Source organism: Callorhinus ursinus, unplaced genomic scaffold (assembly GCF_003265705.2).
Source record: "Callorhinus ursinus isolate GAN/ISIS: 27379988/994484 unplaced genomic scaffold, GSC_fseal_2.0 scaffold13, whole genome shotgun sequence".
Taxonomy (NCBI): domain Eukaryota; kingdom Metazoa; phylum Chordata; class Mammalia; order Carnivora; family Otariidae; genus Callorhinus; species Callorhinus ursinus.
In genome coordinates, this window is record NW_027397075.1 from 13,807,468 (window position 1) to 13,833,131 (window position 25,664).

General features: G+C 59.4%; 1 protein-coding gene across 1 annotated transcript; it reads right to left on the reverse strand.

The window, feature by feature from the left end:
* Positions 1 to 938: 938 nt before the first annotated feature.
* On the reverse strand, positions 939 to 25,415 carry KCTD5 (potassium channel tetramerization domain containing 5). The gene is made up of 6 exons (XM_025877092.2): positions 25,146 to 25,415; positions 14,549 to 14,657; positions 12,573 to 12,664; positions 10,818 to 10,913; positions 8,822 to 8,947; positions 939 to 2,682 (listed from the first exon to the last, which is right to left on the reverse strand). The coding sequence occupies exons 1-6, from the start codon at positions 25,395 to 25,397 to the stop codon at positions 2,653 to 2,655; spliced, it is 705 nt and encodes a 234-aa protein (XP_025732877.1). The 5' UTR covers positions 25,398 to 25,415; the 3' UTR covers positions 939 to 2,652.
* Between the last annotated feature and the right edge of the window lie 249 nt (positions 25,416 to 25,664).

Here is a 25,664-nt window from a genome sequence, read left to right on the forward strand (position 1 = left end):
CTCTGCAGGGCTCTAGAAGGTTCCGGACACGGGCTCCGCAGGGGGACCCAGCAGCTGCACACTCCACGCACCCGCCTCCCTCTTCTGTCCTGCCTGCTGGAGCTACTGGGCTGGCTGCCCAGAAAGCTGGGCCCCTGCCCTCCCCACACCTCCCCCCAGCAGGCAGGCTGGAGCACAAGGTTCAAGAGGCAGGGCTCCCTCCCTGCCTGGGAGACCCAGAGTGAGGGCCCTCAGTCTCGGGACAGTGGTGGGCGGCTGGCTTCCTTCCAGTCCTTTGCTTGGACAGGAGACACGTTCAGATTTGCCGTTGGCCTCAGAGCTGGAAGATGCCAAGTCAGTCTGCGTGGAAAGCCAGGATTTGGAGTCCTTCCCCACGTGCCCCCGGCTGCACAGTGAGCAACCCCCCCCCCTCCCGGGCAAGCAGGTCCCACTCCCCAGACTGGGCCAGCAGGACAAAGTCCCAGGACCCTGGGAGCCCTGGCCAGGCCAGCGGCACGGCTGCAAGCAGGATGGACACTCGGACAAGGCTGGGATCAAAGACATCCTAGCCAGCCTCAGGGGGGGTTATCCCCCAGGTGTGAGGGGGCGGCCCAGAGCTTTCAAACAACAGCCAGTGGGGGAAGCTGGAGCAGCTGCAGGGCTGGGGGGTTGGGGAGGCACCCCAGGACCGGAGAAACGTCTCCACAGCCAGCACTTCTGGGCGGGATGAGCGTGCTTTAAACATGTCACCTGAAGATGATCTTTGTCCCCCGGGAGGGGGGGGGCAGGATGCCAGCAGGGGGTAGGCGAGGCGGCCCAGCCGGGGGGGGGGGGAGATGAGCCCTCACAGAGCAGGCCACAGACCACAGTCCACGGATGGGGCCACGGACAGGGCCACCCTGAGCCCATGAAGCGCTTCTGCAGCAGACCCTTTTCCATGCATTCTGAGACACTTACAGTTGTTCTCATTCATAAATACACAATTTTATTTGCTATTTTCAGGGGAAACTTAGGCATTAAACTGTAAGCTGATAAAATACGGATACCTAAAAAAGTATAAAAGTATAAATATCCCCTTAGAATAAAGTTTAGTGAATTAAGTCTTAATATCTTTAAATTAAAAAACCACAAGCCTATCTATTACATCAAGGTCCCAGACCAAGCAACGCTGCATGGGCAGCGGCGCCCACAGGTACAGCCCAAGGCCGACGAGGGACTGTGCCCGCCCCGAGCTCAGCAGGGGCTGGGTCGCCAAGTCCTAAACGTGCCCTCTAGAAAGGCTGCGATGAATTTGAAGCCAAACATTTAACAACGTACAAGAGACCTTACAGAAAGGAGGAGGTAAGTGCTGGGTGCCGGAGAACTTGGTTAATCAGGTTATTGGCAAAGAAGGGGGCACAGGCAAAGAAGCCTCCGGAAGCACTGGAAACTACGCACGCCCAGGCCTCCGCCCTGCTTGGCGGCAGTCAGAGTGCACAGCGGCCCTGGCGAGGAAGCAGACAGCTGCTCATCTGAGCCAAGCCCCCCACCGGGCTCTGACAGCCCCCCAACAGCTAGGAAAGATCTGTCCTCAAAGCATGCGAGCAGCGCTGTTTACAGGGATCCCAGTCGCTCCAACGTCACGTCCCACGGGCAGAGCCCGTGCGGGTCGCCGGAGTCTCAAACACCCCAAACCCCAGAGAGAACTGCATAGTTAGACAAAGAAAAGGAACGAGCCGGCAAGAGGGAGAGATTTGTGTAAACATCCGGTTTTCAGAGTGACCTGGAGTCTCCGCTCCGGAAGCCAGGTGGACAGGCCTCCCGCCCCGACCTCCATCCCAGGCGAGACAAAGGCACTGACGGGTGGCAGCTCCGCCACAGGCCCGCGGCCAGGCCATACCACACAAACTGCTCCGTCCCTGTCAATGACTTCACACATCAGTCCCAAATTCGGCAACACTTGTAGCCATTTCTAAGGAGTAAAAACGCAGGGTAGTCCGTCCACACTGGGGAAGAAGGGATGCAAAGTTCTCTGGCCTGGAAAATACAAGTGGAGAAGCCTCGACTGTTCCAGGCGGGGTCAGGCTGGGGAGCCTGGCTCAGATGGAGGCTGGGCCTCGGGGCCAAGGCCCGGGAAGTAGTGAACATGTGGAGGCCGTCTCTCTCAGGAGCCACCCGCCAGGGGTGCAAACCGCCAACCACTTCCGCTGGGGAGGCTGAGCGGACTCCCTGACCCGAGGACCAGGGCCTGGTGCACGTGTGGGTGACCAGCAGGCACCCAGAGCCTGGGGCCACAGCGCTGCGGCCACTTCCTACCAGTTAAGGCCCAGGCTCCGTCACAGACTGTTTATGTTAGCACCAAGAGCGCTGTCCTTTAAATGACCTTCGGTGATTACAGGGGTTGGCTGGAAGTATCCTGCCTCAGGCCCATGCAGCCCGGGGAATGCCTCACGGAGGGCCCTGTGGGGACACCCACCTGGCCAGCACGCCTCCTCCAAGTGGGGACGCCTGGCTTCAGACAGCTGGTCCCGTCTCTCACCGCCCACCTCAGAGGCAAAAAAGGATCCACACCCAAATCTCTACAGAGAAATTGTCAAACGCAGGTTTCTTCTCACGGCCAAGCTTCTTCCACATGGCAGATCGTCGCAACTTGGGACAAGATAAAATGTTTCTTCAGCTGTCAACACTGTGTTCTCACATCCTTGAACCCCGTTCTTGCAAAATCTGAAAACGTCAAACACAGACAATGAGGACCTGGGTGTTGGAAGGGGCTGCGGCCTACGGCCAGCTGGGAGCCACGAGGCCCTGAAGCAAAGCACCTGCTCCAGGAACAGGGCCCAAGACCCCAAGTCTGCCTGCAGGTGGCTCAGGGGGCCGAGGAAGCTGGCACGGAGGGTCAGGGGCCAAGAACAGGCTGGGAGACCCTTGCTGCAGGGGCCAGCCCACAAACCTCCTGGCCCTTGGCCAGGGGTCCCTCCAAATCTCCATTCCAACCCATGGCAGGCGTATTCACCCCCACTTCCTACCACAGCAGCCGGCCCGTCCCCCAGTAGGCGCCTCCCTGGGCCACCTCGGGGATGCCTGGGACATGAATGTGTGTGTGTGCGGGGGGGAATGACACTTGGGACTTGGCTCCTTATCAAGTGCCCAGAGGCCCCCAGCAGCATCTCCCCCGATGGCCGCCCCTGCTCTCCTCCTGCAGGTGCCACAGCCCACCTGATAGGCACCAACTCCTGAGTCTCCAGCTTGGCTAGGTCCGGGGCTGCAGACATGCATGGACCCTCAGGGTCCTCAGGGTGTCAGCGGTTCCCGCCTCAACCTGCTCTTCTTCCTTGCCCCATCACAAACCATGTCCCCTCAGTGTCCCCTCAACCCTGCCCCAGTCACATGACCCCTAAGCCTGGACCCCCAGGACTGCCCCATCACCTCCACATCCTGCCCGGCAGGCCTCCCATTTTGCTTCTCAGTGCGCTGGCCCCCCTGCCTCAAGGGCACCGGCCCCTCCTCACTGCAGCCCTGCAGAATCCCCTGCCCCTTGGCCACCATGCCTGTCCCTCTCGCTCCTCCTTCCTCGGCATCTCAGAGACAGAGAGGGCCCCCAGCCTCCCTCAGCCCTGAGCACGGGTGGACACCTGCAGAGCTGAGCCCCATGCAGCCCAGGGAGGGGGGATGGGACCATCCCGTGTCCCCGGGTGGGGGCTTCAGAGCCGGCAGATGTCTCGCTGTTGCGATCGATACGTGCAGTACAGCTGCTAGGCACCACATAACCATGAGAAATGCCCGAGTCCCAGCCTGGCCCAACCCAGCCGAGGCCAGTGCTGTACGGTAGCCCGTGTCATCGGCCATGCAAGAGCTGCCTCCTGGGGGCATCTTTTGCTTGAATTCCAGAGGTGAGCCAGATACGGCTCTGGGGACACTGAGCCCCAGACCCGGGCACGAGGTGGGACCGTGCCCTGGGAGGGGCCAGCCCGCTCACACCAGGTCCAGGCCCACATGGACCCTCCGGCCAGAAAGCACCTCACCGCCTCCCAGCGAGGTCCCGCCAGCCCGCGGCCACCTGCTCCCAGGCCCGGGGGGTTGCCCAGAGCAGCGAGGCCACAGGACCGGGGACGCCAGTCACTCATATTCACCAAGGGCTTGTTCTGAGCCACTCAAGAAGGCCCAAGTTCTTGAGGGTCACGCCAGCCTCTGCCCTGGTGCCCTACACACCCCTGCCAGCCCCTGGCCCTGTGCCTGCCACGTCTGAGGGCTCCGGAACACCCAGCTGGCATAGCCTCATGCTCTCCTGTCCTCTGCACCCACGTCCTGGGACCCCACTCTGCTCTCTGTAAGGTGCACCTTCTGCTGTGATGGGGGGAGCAGCGTCCCGGATTGAATGTCCCTCCTCAGCCCAGACGAGGACAGACCCCTACATCTAGTAGGATGTGTCAGCTGGGTGGGAAAGGCCAGGAGGCCCCTGTCAGAGGGATGCGGTCTGGGAAGGGGACCCAGGATGGTCACATACAGGTCCCTGCTATTCCCAAAGTGCTGGTCTCAGCCCCGTCATCTCTGCTGTTTGCAGGGCAAGGTGGACGCTGTGGGAGCCCATGAAGAGCTGTCCCTCACTCCATGGGAGCCCAGCAGAGGAGAGGGAGCGTTTGAGTCCACAGTGGAGAGGATGAAGCCCGTGCAACCGGAACGTGGCCTGGAGCAAGGTGACCATGCTGGAGGGGCTGCCCCACCAGAGTGAGCCAACAACTGTCTCCTGATGAGGACAGAAAACCAGGCCTAGCCCTGTGACGGTCACAGCCCTTCTGCCCGGGATGGGCTCTTACTGGGCCACCTCCCATAGCAGGGCCTGAGCCGCCCACAGGGACCAGCAGCATCCCCCAGGCGGCACCCCCTCGGACGGGCTCAGGCAGGGGGACCCCACCCCACCGTGTGGAGCCAGGGCTGCTCTATGGCCGGCCCCCGCCACCACCCGCTCCTATCACAGGCGGTAAGCTGCGCTCACTCTCCGCCGGGCCAGGTCAGGTGCCTGCTGAGCCCGCAGCGCGGCTGCTCCCAACACAGGTGGGCCAGACACAAACCACACGTCTGCTTCCAGGGACTGAGGGAGGGAAGTAAAACACCTCCGTGATTTCTGACGTTCTGCATGTACTGAATTAACAGTATAAGCCTAAATTCACGTTTCTTTTGACTTTCTCGACGTGGCTACCAGAAAGTTTGAAGTGACAGATGGACCATGCTCGTCCAGACCAGGGCTTGGCAAACTGTCTGAGAGGGCCAGGTGACAAATATTTGAGGACTGGCAGATCAAGAGGCAAAACTGATGGTGTTGTATGTGGATATAATCACCAAAAAGGAACTAAAAGCGGAAATGCCACTCTCTGTTCGCAATCCCCAGTCCAGACCTCTCATGGTGGGGTGGTCAATCTTTCAGGGCTTGGATGGCTATATGCCTTTCCCAAGCACCTCCCAGGGCAGAAGCTGAGGGGCCCCCAATCTGCATGGCTTGGCCCACAACCAGGGGGTGGGGAGGGCCTGGAGGGAGCAGGGGAGCCCCATGGATGATGCGTGGCTCACCCACCTGCAACCTGCCCTCTCTGGACCTCGACTCCCTGTGTGCACGATGAGGGCACAGAGCAGGTAGCTCCTGCTAGTGGTGAGCACAGTTGGGCTCCGGACTCGGGCGACGGGAAGAGGGACAAGAGGAGCAACTGGGGGCCAATGGAACATCTGCGGAGCCCCTTATCACAGGGCAAACAGACAGAAGGTCCTCACAGACTCCTCTCTATCAGCATCCCTCTCCTGAGGCTCAGGGGAGGGGCTGCCCTGAGCCCACCACAGAGGGACAGCAGGGGTGGCCCGTGTCCTTGCCCGCGGACATCCACGGCGATGAGGTCGTTCCAAAGCCTGACACACAGGGTTCTCAGGCACCCCAGCCAAGGTCCCAATGCCACCCCCAGACACCCTAAAGGAAACAGACAAGACAGCCTCCCCGCCCCAGACAGGCCGGCTCCGTTGGAGATCTACAGTCAGGCTCTAGCACAGAAGGTTCTCTGTCCACCATAGGAATCACAAAGTGCAGTGGTGGAAGGGCTGGAGTCAAGGAGACTAAAGTGAGTGGTCAATGAAAGGGTGACGGAACTCACCATGACATTTACACTTAATCTGAGACATCCCCATTGTGACCCGTGTCACTCTGGTTCGGCACGCAGCATGCGGCAAAGGAGAAAAGAGGACACCATCAGTGCAGGCTGGGATGGGGCGGCAGCCGGGAAGCCCGCCTGCAGAGGCCGAGTCTCCCCATGGCGGTGGCAAGCATGGGTGATCGGGGGCAGGAACCCACCCTGTGCTGGGTAGTGAAGCACAGATGGGCCAGTCTCGTGTGGGGGTCCTGTGCCCCATTGTCCCCAGGCCTGGCGCTCCCAAGGTTCCAAACCTCTCCCTCCCTCTTTTTTTTTTTTTTATTTGTCAGAGAGAGAGACAGAACACAAGCAGGGGGAGAGGCAGGCAGAGGGAGAAGCAGGCTCCCCGCCAAGCAAGGAGCCCGATGTGGGACTCGATCCCAGGACCCTGGGATCATGACCTGAGCCGAAGGCAGCCACTTAACCAACTGAGCCACCCAGGTGTCCCTCTCTCCCTCCCTCTTTTTAGTGAAAAACTGAACCTTGCTCAAATAGAGGTATGGTCTTTGCTGCTGGCCCTGGAAAGGTTGTGATCTCCAGGCCACACGGGACAGTCTAAGAACATGATAGGGGAGGGCTCAGTTGGCCAGGGGGTTAGAAACTATGATCAGGTAAGTGGGCAATCAGTCATTGATCAGTTATCAATCGATCCTGTGTGTCACCGAGAGCAGTAAAATCCCTGGACAAGGAGGCGGGGGACACCCTGGGGGGGCACGGTTCTCTGCATGGTACTACCTGTCCCGAGTCCGCAGAGGAACCCCGTGCCCTCCCCAGCTGGACCTGAGCCCTCACTCTCCGTCCTTCTGACAACAAACCATACCCCAGGGTCCCCTCAGTGAGTCCTGCAAGCGCTTCCAGCACATCTCGGATTGGCAGAGGGGTTTGGGAGGCCCCCCGAACTGGCGGCTGAGGCGGGCCACCCTTGTGTGGACCGCTGCCCTAAGCTGCCCACCCGATTCCTGCCTTGAGACAGGAGGCTGGCCATTAGTGCCGGGAGGTTGACCCTCGGCGCCCTGCTACAACCAGGCTGTGCCTGGTGTCCCCAGATTACCACCCCCAACCCAGCCCCAACGGTTCTCTGTGGCGTTCTGGAGGCTCCAACCGCGTTCTGTCTCCTGGGGAGCTCCTGCCACTGCCCCCGGTTATGAGCCACAGTGGCTGCCACACTTCAGATCCAGGTATTTTTGGAGAGAAAAACAGGGCACGTTTTCAGAAGCAAAGGGATTTGGGGTCACGCCCGGAGCTTCCTGACGGCACAGACGGAGCCTTTCTGCAGCAGAAGGGCTACCTGAGGGAAGTGAGCTCAGGTGGCCTCCCTGGTCAGGAACTGCCATGAAAGCTTGTCAAGCTCAGAAACAAAGCTTCTAAAAACGAACTTACACAGGAATTCTGCAACTGCTCAGACAGACGTGCCTCCTCACGAGGCTGGGGGCTATCGGGGGGTGGGGTGGTGGTGTCACTTTCTACCCCAGAGTCGAAGGGAAGCGCATCCCCAGGCCGAGCACCGCCCCCACACCACCCTGCCCCAGGCACCCCGCGTGCAGCCACGGTGCCATGGGCCAGGGTGGGGACACCCCACGTGCTGGACAGTCGCACCGTCGGGAAGACGCAGGACTTCTTCACCCGGCTGTGAGCCTCGTGAGGACGGCCACCACGAGAAGGCTACCGTGCACGGGAACTCCGCTGTCTGTTCCTAAGCCCACACCTCCAAGGAAGGCCCTGAAAGGGTCACAGGGCAGTTCTGGGCCGGTGGCTTTGACCAAAGGCCACCTGGTGGGGCTAAGAGTCTGAGGAAGCATCGGAAACCCCCGACTTAACGTCATCAGTTAAAAATCCTCCAGGCTCTGGTGTTTCCTGCACTCACTCAGATACCCCGGGGCTCTGAGTTCGTGGGGGTGCCTGCCAGAGCCCCGTCCCTACCTCCCCGGCCCCCCTCAGAGCTGGCTGCACAGCCCTCAGGCCACCACCATCCTCCAAGGCCCAGGAGTCCCGCCAGGTGGAGCCAGCGACCCCAGAGGAGATGGCAGCCGCTGTTCCATGCCCCGAGGCCACCCCGAAACCCGGCACAGCCACCCCTGCCCTCCTCGGGAGACAAAAGCACCAACGCCCAGCATGGAGCCAGTACACAGGGCCGGCCCGGGCTGAGCCAACACTCCGAGGAGTCTGAAAATCAGAGCATCTGCGGGATCTGCTGCACCTTTTACAGACAAAACACGACCCCCGAGACATGGATGGATGTGGCTAAGGCAGGTGCCACTTGGGCGGCCCCCCTCTCCAGCCCTGATGGCTCAAGTCCCCAGGAAAACCATCCAAAATAGTTATCAAAAGACAAACTTCCAGAAGCAACTCTGCCTCTCCAAAGAGGTGCAGGCAGAGGGCGTGGGCTGAAGTCACAGGGGCTCGCCTCCAGAGGGAGCCCCTGTTCAAAGACCCCTGGCTCCACCCCCGCAGCCTACGGGACCTATGTGTCCTTCCTTTGGGACTCTGCTGACACGTCAGGCAAGAACTCTGTGACAAGGAATGACAGCGAGATGGATGAGCCGCCAGGCAGCGTGTGCAGCCGGGAGATGACGAGAAGGGGCCCAAGTCTGCCAAGGGCAGCCACCACCCCATGAGCCCCTCTGCAGGCGGAAGCCGGAGGGTCTGCGGCTGTGCTCAGCTGGCCCAGCGCCCACCTGCCCGCGGTCACCTACCTTGGCTTTCTCGCTGGGCTCGCTGGTGGTGCCGTACGGGGAGTTGTGCAGCTCCTTAGAGACCACGCACAGGAACTCGGCCTGGTCTTCGCTCCCGTAGTTGTAGGAAGAGCCGATGCTGACCAGCTGGGAGGACAGAAGAGCAGCAGCATGGGGTGAGCACCGTACACCAGCCCACCTGCCGGCAGGGAGACTCCAGCCCGCGAGTGTACGCCGGGAACAGCCGGCGCTCGGGGTGATGTGGAAGGCCAGGGGCGGGCGTGCCACGAGCAGCAGCGTGGGAAGGACGAGGACAGCGTGGGGGCAGCGGGCAAGGCCAAGCAAGGAGTGCGCGGGCAGCGTAGCCTGTGTGGCCAGAGACGGGAGAGCACGGTGGGCCGGCCACTGGAGACACGTGCCCTGCCCACTGCGGGCCCCGGGGACACAGACGGGGCCGCGGGTCTGCACGCAAGCCTCCTCTGAACCAACCTCGGAACTTTGTTCTCGCCTCGGCGCTCACCACTGGCTGACCCTGGGCTCGGTGCCAACACCACTCAGGGTTCTTACCCTACTTTCCCCACAGCAGTCCCAGCTCCTGCTTCTGGGAAGTAGAGCATTTCTCATCAAACGGAACTAGTTTCGCTGGCAAGAACCGGGAGGACAACATCCTCCAGAGACAAAGACTCAGGGACAGGAGAGGAACCTGGCATGTGTGATGATTTGGGATTCACCCAGAGGAGCTAAGGACTAAACCCTCAAGCTGAACACAGAGAGGAAGGGAGAGGCCCACGCAGGAGGCAGGAGATTCTCCATCTCAGCGAGAGAGCTACAGAGCTGCTTCACTCCCAGCGAGGGTGACCTTGCAACACCCTGACCGGCGCCTGCAGCCCCCATCTCCCCAGCCTTTCTTTGGGCTGCACAGCGAGGGAGGACGCGAGGGGCATGGGAGGGGACCTCTGTCCCTGCACGGTCTGTGGCATGAATGTAACGAGGTCCGGATACTACCTGGACCCTGGCACACAGCTAATACTGTGAGAGGACACAGAGAAGCAGCCCTGGCGGCCTCAGGCCCGCCTGACCGGAGGGAGGACACAACACTGCAGCTGTCTCAGTGACATTTTAAAGGGATTCCAAGCATGCTCTACAGTATAATCTCATTTCAAAAGACCCAAAGAAAAGGTGTGGCCTTAATTAGAAGGGAGACTGGGGTGAGCCTGTAATTTCCCACCCTCTCTCCCAGCAGGACCGCTCGCCATGGCCAGAACCTGCACCGGATGGAAACAGAAAGTTCCAAGGCCCGAGGGGGCCTGGTGAGCAGGGCAGGTAGGACCTGGGGCTGGGGGCCGGGGAGAGTCACAGGTCCGAACCTTAGTTCGAACCTGCCTGAGGGACAGGAACAGTGAGCAGTTTGTGGAAAAGGTACTGGCCAATCGGTGAGCATCCTGGACGCGCTCCTGGGCCCATAGCCAGTGGGCTGCAGCTGCACAGGCCGGGAGCCCGGGCTCCATGAAGGGAAGGAGCACTCCCACATCCTCACGTCAGGCCAGCAAAGTGGAGGGCACAGCTGCACCAGAGCCGAGGGCAGGAAAGGGCCTGGGGGGCCGCAGAGCAGCCCCGCCGGGAAGGGCATCTGTGCCAACCGCAGCACAAAGGAGCCCAAGCCACCATCTGCTCAGCCAGCACAGGAGGGGACGCGAGGGGACGGGAAAGTGGGGCCAGGCCGGGATGCACTCAGGCTGTCAATCCCACACACATGGAGATGCCAGATGGAAGCACAGGGAACAGTCCCCACAAAGCACGGGCTCAAGTAAGAAGGGTAACTCAGAGAGAAGGGTGGGGAAGCAGGGACGGGGACTTCTGTGGGGAGGGGCCCTAGAACAACTCGACCTGCCCCACCCGAACACCTGTGACCAATCCGTCAGGACAGGGCACAGGCCGCTGTCCGCAAGGTGCCAGAGGACAGTGACAGGCCGCCACAGGCCCCCGAAGCCTCATTACTGGTTCCCTGGGGCCTCACCTGCTCGAACTTCCAGCCGTCAGACATGGTGGACACCATCTGAGTGAGCTCCTCTTCCTGACACTGCAGCACCCGGTACACGTGCTTCACCGGCACCTGGGAGAGCCACAGCCATGGATGAGACACGCCCCGCGGGGGACCCAGGGGAGGCTAACGCCCCCCTCAGGCTCAGGTCACGGTGCGCAGAGCGACCCCAAACGCATCCAGCAAAGCAAAACAGGCCGAAGAGCTGTTTCTCTCCCCCGCATCCACCATCCAACAGGTCTCTATTTCTAAACTGCAAAGCTCAGTGAGTCGTGCTCCTGAAATCCCAATGGCACCCTGAACTAGACGTGAGCACGTGAGGACCGCGGCTGCAAGGGAAGGCAGCTGGGAGGGGATGGCAGGGAGGGCCTGCGGAGCCGCCCACGGCACTCAGACCTGGGCCCTCCCTGAGGGAGGCAACTTCTGAAAAGCTGCTGTGTCACCTGATGCGCCAAGGCGCCCACCCACCAACCTCCACTCCAGGCCTGGTCTCAGCTGCTGAGAGCACCGCGGGACCTTGCCGGCCAGCAGCCTACCCTCCTGCAGCTGCTCCTTCGGTAGGAGGCCACGGCGTTCAGCGCCAAGTGTGACAGGTGGCCATAGCCAGGAGGGGGCTGGCTGTCACACAGCCCCAGTGCGCTCCTTTGTGACAGGGACGACACCGGCGCTCCTGGCCCAGGCCCTGAGGAGGGGCTCTTCTATGCCCACCACGCAGAGGCCTCAGTGCTGCAGGTGTGGCTCATCCTATGTGTTTAGTGGGGTGGCCAGACAGAGGGGAATGCGGCAGCCAATGGCCAGAGATGACCCGGGAGCCTGTGGTTGGGTCTCCTGCCCCCTCCCTGGACCCCTCCCTCATTGTCTGGTGCCCGAGGGGCTCCCACAGGAGAGAGAGGGCTGGGGGCACCATGGCCACTCTGAGCGGCCAGGCCGTCAGCGAGCGTCTCACAAAGGCCGAGAGCTCTAGCTCGGGGCCTGCCAGACACCTGGCGGGAGGGCCCACGATGGGACAGGGCAGCCAAAGGGCTTCAGGTGGGTGTAGACTCCAGATGAGCGAGGCAGCTCTCAGGGCGCGTCCACTTCATGGCATGCCCCCCCTCCCTCCCGGAGCTGCTCACTGGGAGACGGCTTGCCGTTCTGCCAGCCAGGGTGGAGCTCAGCCCCTCCAGCACCTCCCTCTGCATAAGATGCTGGACATGGCCTGCTTCACACTCTGGCCTAACAGCCCCAATAGGCGGGCACAAAGAGCCCTGACTGTGCTCTTCTCTCCCAGGAAAAGCCACGTCTTCGTGGAACCTATGTTGGCCTGCAGGACCCTACCCCCGTCTACCCTGAGCTCACTGCCAGCCACAGGCCCTTTGCACCTGCTGCACCCTGCTACAGTGCACTCCCTGAGATGTCCATGCTGGAAGCCTCCCTGTTCTCCGTCCCTGGACTTTCCTCTGCGGCACTGTCTGTCCCCTGCCCCTGGATGGAGACCCCTAAGGGTGGGCTGGGCAGGAATGGACGAACACACCCAGCGTGCAGGCTACAGCAGCGCCGCAGGACATGGCTAGAGAGCAGGCCCGTCAAGCATTAGGGCGATTCCCAAGAAAGACAGTCATGACAGGGACAGCACCAACCCTGGGGTCTCGTGCAGAGGCCGCCCCTGGCCAGCGCAAAGGGAGGGAGTGAGCGGCATCGCTGTGACAGACAGACTTCAGAAGCTGGGTGCCTATTAGTCACTGCTCTTACCTGCGACGTTTTGCTGTCTCGTTCTCTAATTTTGTCCTTTACAAGTTTTATTAGTGAGGTGATATTGTAAAATTCCGCTTCCTCCAGCACTCCTAGAATAGAAAAAAGTAATTTTCACCAGATCCAAGAATAAACGTCCCGCCCCTGTCCCTCTGTGGACCTACAGCCCATGCCTGGCCCTGGCCCCTGGCAGCTCCTCGGCCCCGTGCCAATGGACCCCGTGCAGACTCTGCTGGCTCAGTGGGGTGCCCCAGGATCAAGGGCAGAGGGCCCATTTCCTGAACACACTCCTGGCACGTGCCACTCCAGGTGGCCTGCTGGGTACACTGTCGCACACACATCTACCCCAAGCTCCGCCCTGGGCGCCCCTGGATGGAATTCGGAAACCTTCCCTCCGTCGCCCGCGGGCCATCTGCTGCCCTCACGTGGGGCCCGGGGCTTGCAGATGGCTTCATGCGGGTCTGTCACTTGGTGCCTCAGTTTCCCCATTCCACTGGAAGCTGGGCTGGTTGAGAGGGTGGTTCCAGGACTTTTTTTTTTTTTTAAAGATTTTATTTATTTATTTGATAGAGAGATACACAGTAAGAGAGGGAACACAAGCAGGGGAAGTGGGAGAGGGAGAAGCAGGTCTCCCGCTGAGCAGGGAGCCCGATGTGGGGCTCGACCCCAGGACCCTGGGATCATGACCTGAGCTGAAGGCAGACGCTTAACGACTGAGCCACCCAGGTGCCCCGGTTCCAGGACTCTTGACAGTTTAGGGCTGCCCTTCTTCCCCAAGGCTGCGACTCGTGCTGCACCCATTTGGGGGCTCTCCGGCCCCAGGACCCTCCTGCGCATTCCAGAAGGGCTGTGCTGGCCGCCCTGGCCAGGCATCACTCTACACGGTGTCCCCACACTGGCAGCACCAGCAGCCCCGGGCCGTGTCCTAACCGGGCCCCCAGGCAGCACAATCAGACCGGGAGCCTGGCGGTGGGTGGCTACACTTACAACATCACTTCTCAGGACAGCGTGTGGCCGTGTAGGTGACGAAATGCAAGCCTGGTGCCATCCTGTCGGCCACCCCCTCAGACCTGTGGGTGGGGACTGAGAGGCCTTGCGGGTGGGATGCTCCAGGTGCCGGTGGTCGCATGGACCCTTCTGAAAGTGCGGCGTTCGAGGCCGGCCAGGAGGCAGGGGACGAGGCAGGGCGGCAGGGGCCTGTCTGCAGCAAGCACCTGCCTCTGAGCAAGCTGCCCCGGGAACAGGCTGTCAAGTTTAGCCTAGAACTGCACGGCTCCACCAAGACAAAGGAAGGCGCCCCAAACAACATGAGTGCACATATGGGAGTCCCCTTTGGCTCTGGAGGCCCAGGAAGCGGCAAGAGTGAAAGGAGTGAGCCCAGGTCAGTCCCAGCAGTCACTAGAGGACCCAACAGGAGCCAGAGCCCATGCAGAGCGGAAACACCTGGACCTCTCAGATCCTGACACATCAAGCTCCCTACTCGCTGTGCCCAGCGCTGGACCATTTGAGGACAGACAGAGCTCAGAGGTGAGGGTACACAGGTGCCCTGGAAGGAGCGCACCCGGGGCTCACCCAGAGGCGGCTATGTCCAGGACAGTGTGAGCCAAAGTCGCTGTGAGAGCGGAGCCCTAGCCCCAGCAGCATCGCTAACTAGGCTCCTGACATGGCCCAGAGCCCAGGTGACCTGCTCCCCACTTGACAGCGGTCCTGACGGGTCAACCTGGCCATGAAGTCTTCGCTTCCTGGAGGAAGACGGGACGAGGTGGCCAGCAGCCCTCACCTCCTGGAGACAAGCGCCTACTGCCCCGTGGGGCACAGGTGAGAGGAAGCTGGGAGCCAGCGAGGGGACGGAGGCATGTGGGATTTCTGCAGGGGAAGGTGTGCTGGGCCTGCTCCTCACAGGGCGGCTCGGGCTCAGAGGAATCTGTGTCAAGTGACCAGTCAGCCTGTCCACTGGGGCCCTGTCCCCAGCTCACCTTCCTCTGCGAGGTCTTTGTTAATGACCAGCTTCCCGTGTCTCAGGTAGTTCAGCACGGGCCCAAAGTAGGTGGGGTCTCTGTCGATTAAATAGGCACCAGTTTCATCCTACAAAGAAGAGAACACCGTGAGTCCTGGCTGGGAAGGCAAGGGTCCCCACAAGTGACTCCAGGCCAGGCCACGTGGAAACGGTTGCAGAGGCACGGGGGTCATGTGTGTCCCTTGACCCGCAACCAGACAGCGCTGCAGCACTTCGGGGAGGCGGCTCTGCAGGACTCTGGCAGTTGGCAGCCTCGCACTCTTGTCTGTCACCACCTCAGGTCTAGGCCAAGTTCACCTCCCTTTATTTACTCGGCAGCGAGGTGACTGAGGCTGAGGCATTAATGTTCAGCCTCCGTGCATCGCAACGTTGCCCAACACAAGGAACCTAACACACGCTCTCCTCCCGGGCACCTGTGGCAGGGCCTTCTTATCCTGGGGAGGGGTCAGAGGCACACAGAACAGCAACTGTGTGGAGAGGCCTGACCAAAGGAGTCACACCCCATGGGCAGTGGTTCCAGAGTCTGAGCAGTCTACAAAACAGACCTTCAGAAGACTCTTCTCCCACACCGGGTGGCCCCGGTTCCTCCCAGAAGTGCCTGGGGCCTGTCTGAGGGTTAAAGCCCTCTGGCCAGCAAGCTTCCACAACTGGCCCAGGGGAGGTGGACATGCTGACTTGGGCACGAGGGTGGGGGCAGTCCCCGAAAGACGCCTCCACGGAGCAGAGCCCAGGGAGGCCTGCCCAGAGTAACAGGCATGGAGGGTACTGTCTGGAAGGGAGAGCCACAGCGGTCTAGTGGGGAGTGACGGCACCCTGGGATCCACTCTAGGCCACGGACCCGACTGCATCGAGGGCACTGCATATCTGCTGTGGGTCTGCTGGGCAGGGCCTGGCCCAGGCTGCCATCCTGCTCCTCCCGCAAGCCCACCTCCCCTCCCCTCCCTGACACAACAGGGTGACTCCAGAGTCAATAGAACAGTCAGCGTGGCAGGCTCTGGGGGGGCCGTCCACAGGAGCAGGACCAGCGGAGACCACAGAGGACAGTGTGTCAGCATCTCTGTAGGGCAAGCATGGTGGTGGGAAGACCTGGAGCTCTTGGATGTGCTCTGCCTACGGACACCAGATGCAGAGACAGAGAGAGGCAGGAAGCATCCTGGCCGTAAAGCAACAGGAGTCACATTAGGGCCCTACTTCTCACCCAAGTGTGGCAGCGCCTGGAGGTTCCAGGGGCTTCCTGACGTCCACCACTGCAGACCTGCTTTTCCTTTTTTTTTTTTTTTTTTTAAAGATTTTATTTATTTATTTGAGAGAAAGAGTGAGAGAGAGAGAAAGCACATGAGAGGGGGGAGGGTCCGAGGGAGAAGCAGGCTCCCCGCCGAGCAGGGAGCCCGATGCAGAACTCGATCCCGGGACTCCGGGATCATGACCTGAGCCGAAGGCAGTCGCTTAACCAACGGAGTCACCCAGGTGCCCCTTGCTTTTCTTACATCAAGTCAGTTAGGGCTCTGGATGTGTGCATGCTGGGACCTGGAGCCTTGCTGCCCCGTGGGCAGGACCTGGGCGCTCAGCCCAACCTCCTGCCAGGACAGGCCACCGCCTCTCTCCCCTGCGGGCTTCGGCCCCCAGGCGCCGCCCCGGCCTCACCCAGACCTCCCGGGTTCATCCTCGTGCTCCAGCCCACCCACCTAAGGAAGCGCCAGACACTGTCCCATGAACCCCTACCTCCTGTCCCCCCAGACCCCGCCTGTTCTCCGAGCAAGACCAAGGACCCCGTGGACCAGCTTCTGGAAGAAGGATGCTCGGCCAGTCTCCCTACTGGTAAAAAGTGGCCACGAAGTCAGGGGCTTGTCTCCACCCCCATCCTCAGGTGTGAAAAGAGCCCCATGCATGACATGTGCACATCAGCAAGCTCAGCAACAACTCACTGGCTCCCCACTAACCTCGACAGCCAGCTGGCAGAAGGACAAGATCCAATGGGGACAGGGTGCCCCGGGGAACCTCCCTACCACACTGGGCCCACACTAGGGGCTCAAGAGGACCATCATCACACCGCACTCTCCCCCGTGCAGGGCAAGCCTGAGCTCCAGAGCTTCCGAGGCAGTGTGCGCTCAGCCCCGCGGCTATCTTGACCTTGGCGCCACCACACCGAGCCCTCATCCCGAGGCTGCCTGGGGGCCCCCCACCTGGACCCAGAATGGCGGGTTCACTGAATGGCCTTGTGTGGCAGGCTGTGCCCCGAGTAATCTGACGCCGGGGATGTGCCGCCCCCTGCCAGTGACAAGCCAGCCGGCCCGGCCCTGCCACTGAGGAGCAGCACTCAGGGAAACTCAAAAGCGGTTTCTTCCATGGAGTCCCGCCAAGGCTCTCTGAACCGGTTTCTTCTTGGGGATTTGTTTTGATCGGATAGACTCCGAGGTTGGGCAGGACTCTCAGGACTCTGACCTGGGCTTGTCAGGCGGAAGGCTCAGCCTCCACAGGAAGTGCCGGGGGCCCTACACCAAGACCCCAAAACTCCACCAGGCTTTATCCTGGGCTGCTGCTCAGAGGACCACAGGCAGGACCTCTATAAAAAGCACGCGTCTGAGCACCTGAGCGGGAGCAGCAGGCTCTAGGGCTGAGGGGCGTCGCCGGGGGCAGGCCGGGCGCCTCACGTACTGTGCGGGGCACGCAGCCCTGGGGCCTCTAGCCTACAGCAGAAACAAGGAAGAACACACAACCCAGAAACGGAGAAACAAGCAAACAAAAAACCCCAATTCAGAATATGAATCTTAGGCTCACTTCTGCAAAAGCCCAGAGAAAAGCATCTTGGTGCCATCTACCCTGGCGACTGGGGGAGCAGTGGGGGCGCGGCCGCCGGCCAGCACGCACAGACAGGACCCTGGGCCGCTCACGCCTCCAACGGGCAGCAGGGAATGCGGGCAGGACGCGAACGCTGGCTAGTGGCAAGACTCGCGGGCCCCTCATCTCCTCTTTCTGTCCTGTCCTCGATTTATACAACAAGCGTGTGCTACATTTATAGAGTGGCGAGCTTTGTGTGTTTTTGTGTAGAAGAGCTGGAATGAAGACTCCTTTCTTGACAAATCACTTCCCTCTACTGACCTTCCCTACTTCTCACTGATTTAGCGTCTGACCTATTTGTGAAGTCCTGGCTTTAAAAATATACATGTATCTTAGGGTCCCTGGGTGGCTCAGTCCATAATCCCAGGGTCCTGGGATTGAGCCCCGCACCGGGCTCCCTGCTCTGCGGGGAGCCTACGTCACCCTCGCCCTCTGCTCCCCTGCTTGTACTCTGTCAAATAAATACATAAAATCTTTAAAAAAAAATATACATGTACCTTAAGGGCTTTAAACAGGGGAAGCGGCCTTGGCTTAGGAATACATAACGAGGGGGCGCCTGGGTGGCTCAGTTGGTTGGGCGACTGCCTTAGGCTTGGGTCGTGATCCTGGAGTCCCGGGATCGAGTCCCGCGTCGGGCTCCCTGCTCGGCGGGGGATCTGCTTCTCCCTCTGACCCTCTTCCCTCTCGTGCTCTCTATCTCTCATTCTCTCTCTCTCAAATAAATAAATAAAACCTTAAAAAAAAAAAAAAAAAAAGGAATACGTAACGAGGGCCAACTCCCCGCAGGCTGTCAGCCCACACACACTTGGAGCAGGGCGGCCTGATGATGCCCAGGTCGGCTGGAACCCACTCCTAGTGGGACCCACCTCCCAAGGCTGAGCTGCTGGTCTCCAGGGGAAGTCTGAACCCTGCATCCCTGAGCTTGGGCTGCTGGGCCACTGGCCCCAGGCAGGGAGGCAGCCAGGCCACAGAGATCATGCTCTGGCCACGAGCCCCGTGTGTAGTCATTTCTCTGAGAGGAGCCAGTGGGCAAAGGTAGGGCCAAGCCCACATCACATGCTCTCCCAGGAGACTCTTAACTGCAGCCCTGACAAGGAGGGAGGCAGAGAGGACAATCCTGACCTGAAACCACTCGCCCCTCCCCGCCCTGCCCCGCCCTGCTCTCTCCTTTCTGAGCCCACCCAGCACCCTTAGCCCACACCGCTTATTGGGAAACAAGTGTTCTGCCAAGAGGCAGAAACACACCTGCGCCACTCAGTAAACAGCCCCCAAGACTGAGGTTCTCCCTGCCCACGATGCGGCCAGAAGTAAAACCTGACCATCGGGTTCAAGGGGCAGGATCGAATGCACTGCCCAGCAACGTGCTGTGGATAAAGCAGGCGCTGCTCGTCCCTCAGGGCCGGCTGGTCCTGGAAATGGCGATGAGGAGTGAGACTCTGACCAAGATTCTAAATGGAAAAGAACTCTGTTGGCGCGACAGCTCTCTACGGAGCGTCTGCACTTGGCGCCGTTCCATCACCTTCACGGCCTCCACAAACACACCAGGAAACGGGACTCCGCCACCACTTTGTTGTGGGAGAAAAAGCACAGCCACTGGAGACTGGAAATGAAGAGGGCTGAGTGTCCTGAGCTAAATGGGAGATAAATTCTGTCAAATCTCCCTGTTAAAATCTAAATGTAAACGCACAGAATTCTCTGTGCACAAACATCTGCAATCGACCTAATTAGAAATACTTACCTTTTACTCTGAAATTATCCATTTTAAGTGACTAGTCCAAATTTGCACACAAAACCTTCAGCCTCCACCCCCTTCTCTGTTTTGTTTTCTACAGTTTGTCAAACCCTCCGTCCAGAAGAGGCCTGAGATGTCACCAATTACAAATGATGAGGCGGAGACCCAGAGACCAAAGACACTTTTCTGAGGCACCGGGATTTGCCGGGCCGGGCCCCTGGGCACCCAGGAGTGCTGGAGGGCTCTGATTTACCGTTCCCTGCATGAGCCCCCTGAGATGCCCCGTGTGTGCTGAGATCTGACACACTCCCATGCCCACCCAGGAAGTAAGGGAAAAGCAGGGCTCTGGGCCAACGGCAGGGTGCATGTGTCCGGGTTCTGGGTCATTCTCACCCTCAGTGCCGGCCCTGGCAACAAACCCCCTCAGACCTCAACGAGCACCCGGCTCCCAGGGCCCCGACCCCCACAATGTCCCAATTTAGGATGACATACACGACTCACATGAGGCTCACCCAGAAGCAAACACAAGTGCCCACGAGAAAGGGACCATCCGCAAGGCCCGGGCTCCTCTTGCAGCAGGTGTGTGTCAGATTCAGCCACAGTGGGTCCCCCCCTGGGGCCCAGGAATCCATGAGGGTGATTCACAGTGACCCACTCAGTCCAGCAGGTCTGGGGGCACTGAGAGCAGACGCCGGGTCACTCTGGGGCCAGAGTGCTGAGTGGACTGGCCAGCCCGAGGGCCAGCCATCCAGGTCAGAGCTGCTGTGAACATTTATGTCACAAAGCAAGGGATCGTCCATCTGCTGGGATTTCGCAGGTGCTCCCCTCCCTAGAGACATTCCAGCCTCAGAACACCTGCATGTATATCCTCAACAGATATCACATTACTGATTCTGGTGGCGTGAGTGCGTGTGTTTAACATAAAATTGCCGGCACAGGAAAGTCAACTAGCGATGGAAACAGGAGGGAACCACGATCACCTGGGGCAGAAGCACCATACAGGAAAGCCCCTCCACAGCCCCAGAGGCGAGGCCTCCTCAAGCCCAGAATCCCCAGGCCCTGGGGCACCCTGCCCACGGTTCACGCCTAGCACTCTGCTCCCATGAGGCCCTCGAGCCCTCCCCACCAGCTGCCCCCACAGCCACCGCCCTATGGGCTCCAAGGGGGCCTCTGCTCTCCTCCTACACTCGGCCCTGCTGGCAGATCTGGTGCAGAGTTCAGCCTTCCTTCCTGCTGGGGCCGAAGGGCAGGCCCGTGGTTCCTCTGCTTATGTCACCGAACCTCCTCCCTCTTCTTGCCCACTGCACAGTGACTAGGCTCAGTCGGTGCCCCTGCTGCCTGCCTCGGCCTCCCTGCTGGAGCTGGCCCAGCTCATCAACTCCAGAACTACAGCCACCCAAGCCTGACTCGCAAAACCAGCCCAAGATCCTAGAAGCCCAACTGCTGAGGCAACTAGAACCCACCAGAATGCGGACTACGGGAAGAGACACTCATGCACACCCATATGTGGATGTGCCTCAAGCCCCCTCCAAACATGCGGGTGGATGGGACTGACACCCTAGAGCCACGTCCTCCAGGCTCAAAGACCTCAAGTTTCTTGCAAGAAAACTCGGTGGCTGCCCAGGCAGCTGTGTCCCTCCCCTGTGGCACAGGCTCCAGGCTCCAGAGTTGGGAAGCTGCCCTCGGGCCTGTCCTCAGGTCAACAAGGAGCTCTGGGTGGGCCGCCAAGAGGCGGCCAGGGAAGGACAGGGGACAGGAGGGCCAGGCTCGCACAATCCCCTTCGAGGCTGGCCGAGCAGCAGGAGCTCCCTGCTGGGACCAAGGTTTGCAGTGATTCAGAGTATGTGTAAGAAACAAACAGCAGCAAGAACAAATTCTGACAGGGAGAAAAAAGCATTCTTTCTAAAAACAAAGTAGAGACCACCACGAGTCATCTCCGTCTGCTGTGAGGACCCAGCACGGGGCACTGGGGGGAGGTGGTGTGACCATCTTCCTAAACTCTCACAGCTCCTCCCGGACTAACGCTCAGAGAGGTGCACCAACTTACCCCAAAGTCACACAGCGAGTTAAGTTCTGGTCAAAGTCAAAGTCAGGCCCGAGTCTCCAGTCTCATTCTGCCACCAGGGAAGATACTCCGTCTCCCTAGTACCCCCCGCACACCAGCGCCAGCCTGGATGTTTCTGGCACTCTGGGGTCCGGGGAGAGCACCCTGGCCACGCACAAACCTCCCTCGGTGCAGAGCCAGCTCCTTTAAGGGACTTTAAGGACAGTTAGTCCAGTGACTGCTGACCTGGAGCATCTGTGGAAGGGAACTGTGAGCACCCACTCACTGTGAAAGCAGCTACAGACGCCCTGTCAACAAGCGGGCACCTCAGCGTTCCCATAAAACTCGATTTGCAACATCAGCTGGTGGGCCACTGTGTTCTGACTATGGCTCCAAACTGAGCCTAGTCACTGTGCAGGGGGCAGAAAGAGGAAGTGCTTTGCAGCGACAACCATTTCCTCCCGGGCTGCCCTCAGATGGCTGACGGTGGGGACAGCTGCAGGCCCAGGGCCGGTGTCTGAGGCCCTGGAGCAAGCTCTTCTCACTCCTGAGAAAGGACCTTCTGGCCTGGAATCACGGGCTGCTTCAGGTCCAGGGCTGTCCAGTTAGGGGCCCTGTGGAGATGTAACGTGGGCTCTGCCAGCAAACACCTGCTGTACGGGGGAAGGGCGGGAGCCCCTCCCTCCACCCGGGTCCTAGACCAACCATGGCACATGGCCAGGGCTACGAACATGCTCAGAGCCACATCCTCGACCAAAGTGTGAAATGAAATGCACCCAAGTCTCGGGTCGCCTACTCCGGGCCTCAGATAGGATGACACGGCTCTCATGGGCGCCCGGGATGCTCTTCAGAATTCGGGAAGTTAGCCTTTCACCTCTGATTTCGTTACATGGAGCATAATCCGCTCTTTCCACTCTAAGGAATCCCCACTTCTCTTGCCAAGCAACTTAGAAGTTTGTACTCCCACCCACATCCCTCATCGCTTGGCTGTTGTCTGTAAAATCTCTTCCACTATCTTTCCAATCCTGACACTCTTGCCAACACCAAGTACACCCGGAGTGAGCACAGGCGAAGAACTGCAAGTGACATGTCACCAGAGGCCCTGTGATGACCCCACTCCTCAAAGACCCATCTGACGCCACAGAATATGCACCCCAAAGGCGGGACAATGGCCCCAACAAAGGACAAAAGCTCAGGTTTTCCCCAGGCCTGGCTCAGGCAGAGACTGAACTCACCTCAAATCCTACTTAATCTGAGTGGTTTCCAACCACCAAGTAGCAGTATTTCCTGTTTCCCTTTTAACTCCTAAAGCATCTCCACACTGAAACAGAGGCTGATTCAGCTCTAAACAAACGCTAACCTGTTTTCAGCAATGCCTAATGGGCCAGGTACCATGAAATACAGAGACTTAACCCAAATGAATCACACATCAAGTATTCACAAAGCACTTCCGGGAAGGAGTGTCACACCTGGCCCGCCCCTTACGAGAACCTGGGAGAAAGATGACCCAGACAGCAGGGGAGCAGATGCTGAAACAAACACCCCAGACACAGCCCGGCTGGAGGAAGCCCCAGGAGGAAGTGAGAATTCATACTGGGGCGGTCTATAAAGAGAATCGCACGGCAGCAATGGGCCCAGAGTCAGCACTGAAACCAACGGGTAAGGGTTTGGAGCCCAGAGCTGATCCTAGGCTCAGTGCTGAGAGAGGGAGATCAGTTGCAGCCCTGCTCCCCACCCTCCTTAATAAACTGTCTGTTGCCTTCTTCAGAAAACGTCCCATCACTCCACCTCTCCCAAAGGCTTCTGCGGTGTTTAAGCTCAAGCTCCAGGCACTTTTCCCGTGAACTTCAACGCACCAGGTTCCCGAAAGGTCCTGGTCTCCCCTTCCTTGGAACAACTTCCCCTCGAATCCCCACCCAAGTCCTATGCAAGAACTAGCTTGCTGGAGCCCAGGAGCTCAATAAACACTAGTCAGGTGTTCACAGCCCAGCAGGAACCTTCCACCAGGTCTGTGCTGCTGACGTCCAGCCCTGGGGACATCTGCCAGGTATGCTTTCATTCATTTTAACTATGAAGTGAGGGCTTCGAGGTTTTTACAAGTGAATCAACATCCTGTTTCTCTTCCATCATGTAATAATCACTGGCCGTCCCACTCCTCCAAACACCCCTTCCCCTCCGCTTCCTCACGCAGGGTCTAATTATCTAGGAGTGAAGCTCTGGGACATTCTTTCATCAGAAAGTTGAGGGGGGGTGACACTGAGAAGACACAGTATCTTACACGTTCTGTCTCATTTGAAGTAAAGCACACTCCTACCGTGACTGATGTGAATCGGCATTACTCTTTGTTAAATTCCCATTACCTGCGACAAAAACTCACCCTTATTTACTATCAACTACCCTATGAGCCAGAAACTGTATCTGCTGCATTACCTTCATGTTCTAGATTTCACTCTTACAATTTGGGAATCAAATGTGGGTAAGCACCCGATGGTGACAAGAAGCAACCGCAGCAGATGCGTTCTGGTGGGTTAATTACCTCCCCCAAAGGACTGTTATTACAGTAGAGCATAGTTTTTTTTAAGTCGTTTTGAGACAGTAAAATAAAGGGATGAACTGACTTAACTGTGGAAGCTATAGTTAATTGGCTCTTAATCAATTGTTTTAGTGATGAATAGAGACTTTGCCTCAAAACACACACACACACAAACACACACACCCCAAAACCCCAATGGACAAGTGCAATTTAAAATCTGATTCAATATACAAAACAGGAACTCTCGAGTAGAAATCCCAGTGAATGACCACTGTGGCTGTGTTTTAATACAAACAAACAGTAAAACATACACCCTTCTCATGAAAGGAAAATCACAGCAAACAAAAGCCTATTTCTGTCCTGGAGAGGCCTGCCATTTTCTGGGAGGTCAATTCTCTCCGAGGCGAGAGCTTGGTCAAAGGAGCAGTGGAAGCAGCTGAGGGTGGTGGCGGGGGAGACTGGAGTGCTGACATCTCAAACCCTGATTTCTGCCAACGACAAGTGGTCTTGTGGTGATCGTTAAGGTCATGCCACCCTGAGGATGGGCTCCGTCCGCCTTCCCGAGCTTGAAGAGGGAGTTGAATCTTTCTGGGAAGACTTATGCCTGGCAAGCGTTGAGCTGGCGAGGCACGAAGCCAAGTGCAATTATGTACGCTCAACTGAGAAGACCCAGGAAAGTTAGGTTGCGAACCGCCGCGGATAAATATAGGTAACAACTACTCTTACAATAGAGCCTTTTCGGAGTTTCAATCCGTACAAATCCCGAGCAGCTCTTCCTCAGCCACACAAGTCTCACAAAGGTCATAACCGAAACAGTTTCCATTATGATCTGCACAACAGTACCAGCACTTAATGAAAGCAAGCTGCAAACCAACCGAGGGACTCCTACCCTTTCGGGAGGGCAGTGGGGACGCAGCCTGAAGAAATATTCCTACCTGGTCCCTCCTTGCCACCCCTTCGAACGCGCAACCTTCCCTTTGAAAAATTACTCTACGGCCGGCCCCTTCTGCGAGTGCCGATGGGAGCGTTTTGTGGCTGTAAACGACGGAGCGCCAACTCTCTAAATGCAAGTCACTGGGAAAGGCAGGTCACCCGTGTCAACCCCCCCACGCCAACGTAAAGTCAAACGTCTGGAATGCGAGCAGATGAGGAGGCCAGGGTTCTCCGATTCCAGGGCCACTAAGTACACGGGGCCACAGAGGAGACGCTCACACAGCGGGGCCATGAGAACCTAGAGGGGAAAGAAAGTGGATCCACAGCAAGGTCCGGGGTGTGGGAAAGCTCCGCCGGGGAACGGAGAGGGCGAGAGGGAGCCGAGGCGGGCCGGCCGCGGTTCCTCGAGGGCGGTGGGCGCCCGGACACCAGGCCCGGCCTCCCCGGCCCGGCACGGGTAGTCGGGCGGCCCTCACCTTGTCCGAGTCCAGGTCGGGGTCGGCCTGGCACAGACGGTACAGGAAGGATTTCGGGTCCCGGCACAGCGTCTGCCGGGTGGTGAGGAAGTAGGTGCCGCCGACGTTGAGCCGGACCCACTTGGACACGCCGCCGGGGTGCTGGACCGGGGCGCCGAGCCCCGCGCTGCAGCGGCGGCACAGGCCGGCCCCCAGCCCCGCCCCGAGGCCGCTCGGGGCCGGCGGCAGCAGCTCGCAGTGGTTCTCCGCCATGATCCCAGCAAGCCCCGCCACAGCTCCTCTCCACCGGAAGCGTCCGGCCTTTAATACAGTCCTCCGAGCTCTGTCCCGCCCACGGGTCCGCCCTCGTAAAACGCCCGCCCTGGTGTCACGCGGCAGGCGGAAGTTCCGGTCCGGAAAAGCGGCCGGCCGAGCCCCCTTCCGCCAGGAGCCGGGCGTCGGGCTCGAGGGCCTCGCCGGCCTCCGCCCCCCCCGCCCCGCGCGTGCGGCGCACGGACGCTGGGTTCCGGGCCCGGAATG